This window comes from Mirounga angustirostris, unplaced genomic scaffold (genome assembly GCF_029215605.1).
Source record: "Mirounga angustirostris isolate CCGP_5_RB_7025 unplaced genomic scaffold, mMirAng1.0.hap1 SCAF_1, whole genome shotgun sequence".
NCBI classification, from domain to species: Eukaryota; Metazoa; Chordata; class Mammalia; order Carnivora; family Phocidae; genus Mirounga; species Mirounga angustirostris.
In genome coordinates, this window is record NW_026991709.1 from 1484702 (window position 1) to 1497100 (window position 12399).

General features: G+C 54.6%; 1 protein-coding gene across 13 annotated transcripts in view; it reads right to left on the reverse strand.

The window, feature by feature from the left end:
- Positions 1-12399, reverse strand: part of ADARB1 (adenosine deaminase RNA specific B1) — a 144881-nt gene that overhangs the window by 18907 nt on the left and 113575 nt on the right. For all 13 annotated transcript variants that reach the window (XR_010407330.1, XR_010407331.1, XM_064577955.1 and 10 more), the window contains one exon: positions 7505-7686. Coding sequence is in view for 11 of the 13 variants with exons in the window: in XM_064577955.1 (XP_064434025.1) it covers positions 7505-7686 (182 nt within the window). In the remaining 2 variants the exon portion in view is untranslated. The remainder of the gene's footprint in view (positions 1-7504; positions 7687-12399) is intronic.

The following is a 12399-nucleotide window of genomic DNA, read 5'->3' on the forward strand; positions in this document are numbered from 1 at the left end:
ATAGCTAGCCTGAAGTTTCAATGCAAACCATATGCTTTTTCTGGGGCAGAAAGCCCCCAAATGGTCACAAGAGTGTATGTATGTCTATGAGTCCCTGGAGCCAATGCCACCATGGGGATGGGCACCAATGAGGAGCTTATCTTTCTGGGGCCACAAAGCGAGAACTAGGGTAATGAGTCAATCACAGGCCGTGGTGCAGAAACCAACAGAATCGGGTGCAGCTTGGCTGGCAATAAGAGTCCCTCAGCTGCTGTAAATTAAGTGTGCTGGATCCGGACTTCTGGAGCGAAACTACAAACTGTGAGCTGGCCTGATGACGGTCACAGTGAACAACTGAGAACATCAGCTGGCGCTGGCACTGCTTAGTTCCCTTCCTAAATCTACTGTCTATGGTTTCTCCTATGTTAATGGGTAATCAAAAGTGAATTATGTATATAATGGTTAGTAACAGATATTTAGGGTCACTAGGGGTTCCTGTTACAGAAACTGTCAGCCATTTGTTAGCTGACCAGAAAAATGTGTAGTTTACAATCTCGATGGCGGTGGCCTCTGTTCTGCAAATAATGCAAGACCTGGGTAGAAGTCCGTACAGAAACCAAGTGTGTGGCCACCAGCAGTGATGACACTTGGGCCTGAGGCTATGTCGCATACCACGAGGGTCCAAAAGGCTGCCATTTACACTGGGAGCAGAGCACCTGTGAGACTGCCATTCTGATTTTTGTTAAAGACGACGACTCTTGAGCTGACAGGGAAGTGAATGAAGCCAGCAGGGCAGCAAGGCGTGGGCTCTTCCTGGCCTGGGCCCCACCTCGTCCTCCTGTGTGGCCACTAACCCCAGCCAGGTCCCTTCATGCCAGCGCCTCTGGCCAAAAGACTTCCTTCTTGGAACTCAACCTTGGGGTTTTACAACACTGACTTTGGGGAAGAGCCTGAGCACTCTAGTCCAGAGTGACGAGTGTGATGTTGGCGGCCTGGCCTAGGGGAGCACCCATCACGCAGACCCAGGGACGCAGGCGGGATTCTCACCCAGACTCCACATTCCTGAGGCAATACAGGGCTGGATGTATTGAGTTCTATAGTTTCCACCCCACCAACAGGCCACGGGGGTGACAGGAAAAGGGTCTCTGACTTGACTTTGGATGCAGGAAGGAGGAGGCCAAGCAAGGTGGGGACACACGCCCAGCCAGCAGGGCAGATGACTGTTCTGCGTGTGCTCAGGGTGGGGTGGTGCAGGGGCTGCAGCTCGCCCCACTGTGAGGAGTGACGGAGGGAGTGTGTATATGCCCAGGACATGGACTGAGAACAACACTCCATCAAGTATAACAACTTATTTCTGAAAAATATTCAACGATGTCAGTAAGTAGCTACTTCTCCACTAAAGACCCCCACAGAGAGAATTTCTGAAAAACAACAAGCAAACCGCGTCCACGGAATTAAAGAGTTTAGAAGGCACTTCCATGTCGCCCGGGTGGCCTCCCACCAGAAGCTGCCGTCATACCAGCGTGAGCACTTCCTGCACCTTCCCATCAGGAAGCTCTTCCCAAGGCCGTTCCAGGCCTCGGGCCCTCCTCGCCCACTCCTCACACCTGCCCTCTCTCGTGTGCTTAAGGCCGAGAGGCAGACGTCAGCTCCCCCAACCACGATGAGCAGGTACGTGGCTTTCCACGGGCGGAAGGTGCGCGGGTCTCGCCTGGCAGGCCAGCAGCACCCCTGCTTTCTTTCGGCCACACGCTCAGCCACTGCCTTCCCAGGGGCCCCACACTGACTGGACTCACAAGAACCCATTCACTCCCTCGGCGCTGCCCTGGCAGTCATGCTCTGTGTCCACGCTGGCAGCCCGGCCGGCCATGACCCCGGAGCCCTGGGAAGGTTCAGACCGTGGCCTTTCTCCCTGAGGTCTCGGCATGCACCTGGATGGCAGCCCGGCCAGCACAGAAGCTCAGACTCAGAGTCAGACAGATGTGAATCAGAAGCCAGAACTGTTCTGAAGCTTGCAGGTGTCAGATCGGAAACTAATCGGGAAAGAAGATACAAGAGTTCAAGAGGCTTCCACGTCCGAAACACCAGGGAAGGGCGTCAAGCATGTGCTCTTGGCCCCACGGAGGCAGCTCACCACTGATAAGTTCTTTCTTCTCGTAAAAATCTACTTTCTATGCTGGAAGGAAAATGATATCCTTCTCATCTGTCCTTGGCACAAAAGAAGCCAGCCCAGCACGGCACCTGCTGCTGAAGTCCACCTGGGTCCGCTCTGGTCTTTGCTTAATGGGCTGTTCCCTGCACGGTCCAGCTGGCTACCCTGTTCCTCCCTGGGGATGCCGCACACCTGTGGGCTGCCACGCCATCATTCTCCCTGAACGCAGGAATCACCTGTGATAAAATGGGAGGTGAAAGGGCAGGACCAACACCATGAACTGTAAGAAAATACACGCGCACCACATATGCACGTGACCTGAAGGAGACAACCTCCAACATCCCGGTTGTTCCACGGTCCAGGTCCCTCGTTAAATGGAAGACTTCCCTCCCAAGAAAGTTTGAAGGGCTTTGCTGTGGGGCCCGTTTTACAGGAGTGTGACCTCCCAAACATAAGACGTCAGCACCCTCTGCTCTAGACTCCCCCTGCTTGCGTCCCTCTGTCCGTGACAATACCCGCCATATCCTCTGCCTTAGACTGCAATGTGGCCCAGCAGCATCCATGCCTCCTGCCTGCTGGTGCCTGTGGCTCTCCCAGCATGCGCTGCACCACCCCAGCTGACCGCCACAGACCGAAGACATCTTCTCCAAGGCTGCTTGCTGCAAGGACTTGAGCTCTCTTCAAGGAAAAACACCACCGCGGCTTCTAAAATAAAGCATCATCCGAAGTAAAATATCTCGAGTAGTTTGCATTTTGAGACAGACTTTGCTGGCAGAGTGATGCTATCCAGTGGCTCAGCATTCGAGAACTACTCTGCGTCCCGAAACCCCGGTGCTGCCCCTGTATTTCACAGAATTCCCGCACACTTGTCCAGAAGGATCATGCAGGGCACCGGCCCAGCCCCGTCACGGGGAAGACCGGGAAACCGGGCTGTCAAAGCCACAGCACAGCCACGAGACCACCCGGCTCCTCGGCAGGCCCTCGGCACCCACGAGCACGCATCCACCAAAATCGCATGACAGTGGAAGTGATGCTGGGGAGAGGGGCATGAAGAGTAGACTCTTTTACTTTGCTACGGACTCGGTCTTCGTAACAAATACACAGAGGACGACTTCAGGGTCTCTACCTCGCAAACGCTGTTTTCGCTATCTTTTCATAGGTGTATGCGCACTCATCTACACACCCTACGGCAAAAACGCACCTGACTATATAAAATCAATGCACAGAAGTCAGTGGCATTCCTATACACCAACAACAAGACAGAAGAAAGAGAAATTAAGGAGTTGATCCCATTTACAATTGCATCCAAAACCATAAGATACCTAGGAATAAATCTAACCAAAGAGGCAAAGGATCTGTACTCAGAAAACTATAAAATACTCATGAAAGAAATTGAGGAAGACACAAAGAAATGGAAAAACGTTCCATGCTCATGGATTGGAAGAACAAATATTGTGAAGATGTCAATGCTACCTAGAGCAATCTACACATTCAATGCAATCCCCATCAAAATACCATCCACTTTTTTCAAAGAAATGGAACAAATAATCGTAAAATTTGTATGGAACCAGAAAAGACCCCGCATAGCCAGAGGAATGTTGAAAAAGAAAAGCAAAGCTGGCGGCATCACAATTCCGGACTTCCAGCTCTATTACAAAGCTGTCATCATCAAGACAGTATGGTACTGGCACAAAAACAGACAGATAGATCAATGGAACAGAATAGAGAGCCCAGAAATGGACCCTCAACTCTATGGTCAACTCATCTTTGACAAAGCAGGAAAGAATGTCCAATGGAAAAAAGACAGTCTCTTCAACAAATGGTGTTGGGAAAATTGGATAGCCACATGCAAAAGAATGAAACGGGACCATTTCCTTACACCACACACAAAAATAGACTCCAAATGGTTGAAAGACCTCAATGTGAGACAGGAGTCCATCAAAATCCTAAAGGAGAATACAGGCAGCAACCTCTTCAACCTCAGCTGCAGCAACTTCTTCCTAGAAACATCGCCAAAGGCAAGGGAAGCAAGGGCAAAAATGAACTCTTGGGACTACATCAAGATAAAAAGCTTTTGCAAAGCAAAGGAAACAGTCAACAAAACCAAAAGACAACCGACAGAATGGGAGAAGATATTTGCAAATGACATATCAGATAAAGGGCTAGTATCCAAAATCTATAAAGAACTCATCAAACTCAACACCCAAAGAACAAAGAATCCAATCAAGAAATGGGCAGAAGACATGAACAGACATTTTTCCAAAGAAGACATCCAAATGGCCAACAGACACATGAAAAAGTGCTCAATATCGCTCAGCATCAGGGAAATCCAAATCAAAACCTCAATGAGATACCACCTCACACCAGTCAGAATGGCTAAAATTAACAAGTCAGGAAATGACAGATGTTGGCGGGGACGCGGAGAAAGGGGAACCCTCTTACACTGTTGGTGGGAATGCAAGCTGGTGCAGCCACTTTGGAAAACAGTATGGAGGTTCCTCAAAAAGTTGAAAATAGAGCTACCATATGATCCAGCAATTTCACTACTGGGTATTTACCCCAAAGATACAAATGTAGGGATCCGAAGGGGCACGTGCACCCCAATGTTTATAGCAGCAATGTCCACAATAGCCAAACTGTGGAAAGAGTCAAGATGTCCATCAACAGATGAATGGATAAGAAGATGTGGTCTATATATACAATGGAATATTATGCAGCCATCAAAAGGAATGAGATCTTGCCATTTGCAATGACGTGGATGGAACTGGAGGGTATTATGCTGAGCGAAATAAGTCAAACAGAGAAAGACATGTATCATATGACCTCACTGATATGAGGAATTCTTAATCACAGGAAACAAACTGAGGGTTGCTGGAGTGGGGGGTGGGATGGGAGGGATAGGGTGACTGGGTGATAGACACTGGGGAGGGTATGTGCTCTGGTAAGCGCTGTGAATTGTGCAAGACTGTTGAATCTCAGATCTGTACCTCTGAAACAAATAATGCAATATATGTTAAGAGAAAAAAAAAAAAAAGAAGAAGATAGCAGGAGGGGAAGAATGAAGGTGGGGGGAATTGGAGGGGTAGACGAACCATGAGAGACGATGGACTCTGAAAAACAAACTGAGGGTTCTAGAGGGGAGGGGGGTGGGAGGATGGGTTAGCCTGGTGGTGAGTATTGAGGAGGGCACGTTCTGCATGGAGCACTGGGTGTTATGCACAAACAATGAATCATGGAACACTACATCTAAAACTAATGATGTAATGTATGGGGATTAACATAACAATTTAAAAAAAAAACGCACCTGACTTGTATAAGTGAGCTTCCCTTTCAGTATCGTACAACATTCCCCCAGCGACATGACCTGTCTTTGCACACGTTAGCCCTGGACGCAACACGAGCCAGCACGGCGCTGGTCCAGCGACATTGGAGGGCCTCTCCTGCACCAGGCACGAGACGGCTTGCAGCCGGAATGAAACAGACCACGGGGGCCACGCAGGGAGCGCTGTTTTCTGCATCATGGGAAGCTCGTGTTCTAACACGACAGGATACTTACGCTATCTCCTCTCTCCCAGTGGAGGCGCCATGCCTGTGGACGCTCAGCGGCAATCACTCACTATCAAGTTTTAGCAGAGAAGGTATTTTTTCGTAAAAAATAACGCTTACATTTAGGGAGCTGTAAAATGTGATCAGGAACAACCACTGGTTTTCTCCGTTTTGCACACTTTCTGTGCTCTAACAGACATGCCTTCACCTAAAATGCCACGCTGCTCTTCTCCAGGTAAAGGCGGGCTAGTAGCCAAGCACCCAGACAAGGCAGTGCGCACACACACGCCAAAAACACACGCTTTAGTCTGGATTATGGTTTTAGTTCTGAGCTTTAAAAAAGCGAGTAAAACGATATTTTCAAAAGGATAAAAATACCTTCACTGTGTTCTTTAAAGAGGGGTGAACTGAGAAGTTAGGACCTTGCATTCAAGAGTCCTTGCTCCCTCTGAGATGCTAAAGGGGACACAGCAAACGAACCAGTGACCACAGGCACTCAGGGCCGGTGCGAGGCACCACCCCATCGCCGACCCATCCTGGGTGCGCACAACTCCATCCCCAACCTCCCTCTGAGGCGGCAGCCCAGCACAGATGACCAGCCCCGCTCCATCCTGCACAGCTGACGCCCGCAGACTTTCCGTGGCATCTGCGAGTCTCTCCCACTGACACAGGACTTGAAGATAAACATACAAGGGAAAGAAAAACAGGCGGGTGCCAAGTCTGGGCAGTAACTCATCTATAAAAGGCAAGGTTTTTGATCAGTAAAGAGATGAACTGTATGAGGACCCACCTGAGCGGCCCAGAGGCCCTACAACATGGCCTCTCGCCCTCTGCTCTGACAGACAGTGGCTTCCCTACGGCGTTCCCACGTGTGAGACTCTGATACGACCCAGCAGGGTTATCTGAGCACCGAGTGCGAGGCCCCAACACGGCCCAGCAGGGTTATCTGAGCACCAAATGCGAGGTCCCGACGCAGCCCAGCAGGGTTATCTGAGCACTGAGTGGGAGACCCGGATATGGCCCAGCAGGGTTATCTGAGCACCGAGTGTGAGGCCCCGACGTGGCCCAGCAGGGTTATCTGAGCACCAAATGCGAGGCCCCGACGTGGCCCAGTAGGGTTATCTGAGCACCGAGTGGGGGACCCGGATATGGCCCAGCAGGGTTATCTGAGCACCGAGTGGGAGACCCGGATATGGCCCAGCAGGGTTATCTGAGCACTGAGTGCGAGGCCCCAACGCGGCCCAGCAGGGTTATCTGAGCACTGAGTGGGAGACCCGGATATGGCCCAGCAGGGTTATCTGAGCACCGAGTGGGAGACCCAGATATGGCCCAGCAGGGTTATCTGAGCACCGAATGCGAGGCCCCGACGTGGCCCAGCAGGGTTATCTGAGCACCGAGTGGGAGACCCGGATATGGCCCAGCAGGGTTATCTGAGCACCGAATGCGAGGCCCCGACGTGGCCCAGCAGGGTTATCTGAGCACCGAGTGGGAGACCCGGATATGGCCCAGCAGGGTTATCTGAGCACCGAGTAGGAGACCCGGATATGGCCCAGCAGGGTTATCTGAGCACCGAATGCGAGGCCCCAACGCAGCCCAGCAGGGTTATCTGAGCACCGAATGCGAGGCCCCGACGTGGCCCAGCGGGGTTATCTGAGCACCAAGTGGGAGACCCGGATATGGCCCAGTAGGGTTATCTGAGCACCGAGTGGGCGACCCGGATATGGCCCAGCAGGGTTATCTGAGCACCGAGTGCGAGGCCCCGATGAGGCCCAGCGAGGTCATGAGGTCACGTGAACACAGACACAGTCACGCTGCAGGGGTACTTGCCGCTGAGCAGAGGCTTGTTGAGCGTGTACAGCGGGGGCAGGTCTTCTATGTTGGAGATCCGCTGGTACATGGCCCTGGAGAGGTGGTCGCCGTGGTAGAGGCTGCCCAGGATGATGCTCGAGAAGTAGATCGGCTCCACGAAGATGCTGAGCAGGGACCCCTGCACGCCCACCACGTTCCACCTGCAGGCAGAGGGAACACACTCTTGAGTGGAAGACGGGGTGTCGTGCCAGAGGGCGCCCACCCAGCGCATCGCACAGCTGCCTGGCCCACAGACGTACTTGATGGTGAACAAATGTCAACAACTAGCAAAAGGCAGCACTTAAACAGAACTGACACAGAGGGAACGCTATGAACGATTCTTCGAAACTGGGGAACTATCTCCTGTGACACATTACTGAGGCTTAGTGCCGGAAAGCGTCCATGAGCCACGTTTCTTGGGAGAGAAATCAAAAGAGCAAGTACATTTTTATTACTTCCAGTAAAAATAACTGCAGAGGTGCCTGGGGGGCTCAGTCGTTAAGCGTCTGCCTTCGGCTCAAGTCATGATCCCGGGGTCCTGGGATTGAGCCCCGCATCGGTTCCCTGCTCGGCAGGGGGTCTGCGTCTCCCTCTGACCCTCCCCCTCTCACTGTGTCTCTGTCAAATAAAATCTTTAAAAAAAAAAAACTGCAAAGGAGACCTTGAAAACCTCAAACTTGCTCCTTGCCGACAATCTGAGCCGAGCTTGGTTTGATACGTGGAGGGAGGCTCGGCCAGGAGGGGAGGGCGAGCTCGCAGCTGCCCTGGGTCACTAGTCACAGCACTGTCTCCGTCACCGGCAACCCAGGCTTTCTGCTCCAGCGCACCTACCCTCTCACCACGCGCCCCTGCCCCCTTCCTGAGTTCACAGATGGCAGGAGCCCATGGTGCCAAGGCCACAGGGCTAGGGAAGGCATGGCCCATGTGCTCCTGGGGCCAGGGGGCTGTCTGGACAAAGAGCAAGCAGTAACAAGGCAAACACATGATCGAGAACACAAACAGAGGTGAAATCAACTGGAGGGAAAGCAGGATTCCAAGAAAAGGAAAAGTGGGTGCCAACTTCAGGAAGGCTCCCGAGGGTGACCCTGACGCTCAGCCCCAGGAGGGGCCTGTGAGGTGGAGGGAGGGGCCCAGACAGACCCAGGAGGGGGGCGCAGTGGCAGCCGGGAGGAAGGCCAGGGGAAGGCAGCCTGAGGCCAGTGGGGAGCCCCTGAAGGACTTTGAGCAAGGCAATAGCACCATCTGATTTAATGGAAATATTTTTAGGCGACAACTCACCTGCACGTTCCTCTGCCTGTGAGCAAGGAGCTACATACAGGCGGAGGCTGTTGGGGGGCGGCCTTGGCTGCAACACAGGTCAGAAGTGAGCAGGGACAGGACGGGAGGCCCATGTGAGAAAGACCCTTGGGTCCAGGGGCTTGGGTCCAGGGGCCGCAGGGTCTGGACAGACTGTGGGGGTGGGGCTGGGGTGGGGTGCAGAGCCCCGCCCTGCCCCCTCTGCACTGCCCTCACCGCGAGGCCACCCATGCCATCTTTGGCTGCACACGTTTGTACGTCGGGCCCAAGTCCAGCAGGTCCCTCGGCCCTCGTGGAAACAGAGGGCAGTGCCCAGTGGGGTCAATGCTGGCAACCAATGGTGCACAGGGTCCACTGCCCAAACTCCTGACCTATCCAGCTCCATGCTCTATGCTGGAGCCAAACCCGCAGAGTCATGGGCGGGTGGCTCGCAGAGCTGGGGACCTCCTGTCAGAGCGGACCGAGGAGGTACCATTCGGCCATTGCCCCTGCTGGACCACAGGTCTCAAGTCACAGGTCCCCACCTGCTTTGTTGCTGTGTCCCACGGTGACCACGGCCCCCACCCCCAGTGGCTCATCCCAGAAGAGCCGCCATGGGACCCTGTGAACACAGGCCAGGCCAGGACACTCCTGTGCACAAAATCTTCCAACACTCCCAATCTTCTCCCTAGAAATCACCATCATTCCAAAGGCCCCTCCAAGGCCCATCTGGCCTTGCTGTCCCTCCCTCACCACCCCCCTCCCATGCTTGGGCCACCAGGGGCAAGGGGGCTTCTGGCCACTCCTCCCAGGCCCTCTAGCCTGGAAACCGTCCCCAGCAGCCTCCTGGCCACAGTGCCCCCACCTCTCCGTCTCTGCAGGAAGTCCCTCTCCGTGGGGCCTCCCACCCACCACCTGTGTGCCCTCCTGTGCTGACTTCCGTCTCCACTCCCACCTCCCAGCACGCAAGCTCCATGGGGGAGGGGCTTCTGTTTTCCTCACTGACACAGCCTCAGATCAATAAATACTTGCTGAAAGGATGAGTCCCCAGTCCTGCATGTTCCTCCCACCCTCTGAAAAGTTCAATCACAGATTTTCCTATCTTACAAGAAAAAGCATGAACTGGCTGCATGCTTACAAAAACCACAGGGCACCCCTTCTTATGTAAATTCCAGCCTGGATAGGGGTTCATCTCTAAGGGGAATTCAGCCTCCCAGGGCAAACTCGAAAACAGTGATCTTGCAGAGCCCTATATTTGTGCCGTCATTAATCCTGAACACATGCTTCGTGAAAGAATTCTAGCAGCCACGACTGCTCTGTGGAGGCCCTGGGTGGGAACGCGTGGGTCGCCAGCCACTTCTGCAGACGGGCTCCTGCCAGTGCACCTTTCAGAGCACAGGGAGGGCTGGGAGGGTGGATGCAGCCGGGCTCCCGGCACCCAACGTCCCCAGGCAAACCTCTGCAAAGACGTGGGCCAGGCGTGCACACCCACCTCCACCCTGGTGCCCGGCTCAACCCCCCTCATGAGGGCACAGGGGTCCGCGGCAGGGTGCTGGGTGGTACTAGTGAGAACCACGCAGGGACCCAGGGGCAACGGCCTCTCTCTCCCCACCCCAGGTGATTTCTGGGAGGCCAGGGCTCAGAGCAGGGTTGCCCAGCTGGGTCCCCTGGTGCAGCTTCCCCATGCCCACCCACAGCCTCCAGGGAAGCACATGGGGGCCCCTCCCCTCCACTGCCCTGCTCCCCCTCTGGCCTGCCTCTGCGTCTGCCACACAGGAAAAGTGGAGGAAGAGTGGAGGGCGCAGGCCTCACCCTCACCCCCCCACCCCACACCGGACTCAGGTAGGAGGTCCCTGCTTCCTCCCTCCCTCCCTCCAGACCCCTGCTCCTTCTCCACAGGACGCGCTGTGCGGCGCCCCGTGGCTCACTCTCCTCACTGGCCCCTGCCAGTCAGACAGATGGCACCTGCTGGCCCCCAGCTGCAGGACTGCTCCTCCCTCCCCATGCCCAGCCTGCCCATCGCCCCTATCCTGTGCTCTCCCGTCCGACGGGGACGTCTGTGGAACACGGTTGTGCCCCTCTGTGAGGGACACGGGCGGCCTCGCCTTCGAGAGGGGCCGCCCAGGACACTCTCACTCGCTCAGGGCAGGGTCAGCACGGCAGCCAGCTGGCAGCACCCTGGCCACCACAGCGTTTCTGGACGACCTTCCTGGCCCCCCGCCACATGCTGGTGTGACAGTAACAAGCCCCCCAAGCATAACTAAGCCTATGCTACTGAGGGACTCCAGGAGGACGGGGGCTGGTCTGGGGGACTGGGGGGCCAGACCATTCAGCCCAGCCCCCCACCCCCACTCCCAGGGAGGGCAGGGGGTGGAGCTGGTCGCCAGGGACCAGGGACTTACGCCCAGGAATGGAAATCCGCACAAGGGCCCCCAGCGGAGGGGCTCACAGCCAGGTGCTGAGGGGAGGTGGGCGGGACAGCAGGGATGCGCCTCAGCCCCAAAGCTTTCTCCTGTGTGTCTCTTTCACCTGGCTGTTCCCCAGCTGTATTCTTTCTAATAAACTGGTAAGTACTAAGTAAATTGTCTTCCCTGCGTTCTGCGAGCTCTGTTAGCAAATTACTGAACCCAAGGAGGGGGTCCTGGAAACCCCTGACGCGTGGCCAAGTCAGACAGAATGTGGGTACCCTGGCGCCCAGGTCCTACAACTGGCGTCTGGAGGAAGCAGCCCCGTGAGGCCGAGCCAGTACTCTGCGGGGTCTGCGAGAGCTCCAGGAGGCATCGCGGAGTCCTGGAGAAGTGTGTGGGGGGAGCCTGACGCTCCCGTGTGTAACCCCCATCTCAACAAGACCCAGAACGTTCACTTCTCCCCAGCAGAGACCCCCAGCCAGTGCCTCTGTATTACTGAGTTGTAGGAACTTTATCAGCTGAGTTCTCACCAGAAGTCAGAATCCCATTTTCCCTTTGTGGTTTTTTCTTTCCACTATACCTAAAGGGGTTTTATTTAAATTTCTAATTTAGTCAAATTTATTCATGTTTTTCTTTCTAATTTGGGCTTTCTATGCCTTGATTATGAAACCTGCTTCAGCAGAGGCCACAAAACTTATCAGCAGCCACTCTTCACGTTCAGCTCCTTCATCTAGCTGGAATGCGCTTCTGGGTGCCGAGTCAAGGGCCTGCTTTTCTTTGTGCATAAACACACTCCATAGGTCCAGGTCTGTTTGCAGACCACAGATCCCACATGCAGCAGAGATTGCGGCGGCAGGCCCACGCCCCTTCCCTCCATCCTGCGAGCCCCAGCTTCCTGCGCAGCAAGACGTGGCCCTCGACCAGGTTCTGGATGATGAAACGCAGCTGTCTAATGTGACCAGGCCGGTGGACCTGGAGGTGTGGCCCGGGAGGCATGCTGGGCTGGCCCTCCTGCCTGCCCTCCCTCCTGCTTCGGAAGCTCAGACCAGCTGCAGGGGATTTGGTGGGCACTGCAGGACCTTGAGGACAGAAGGCGCCTCCTGGATGCGGCAGGAAGACTGAATCTGGACGACCCACCTACTGTTGGACCCGACTCTCTCTGAGACAGAAATAAACTTCTGTATCGTTTGC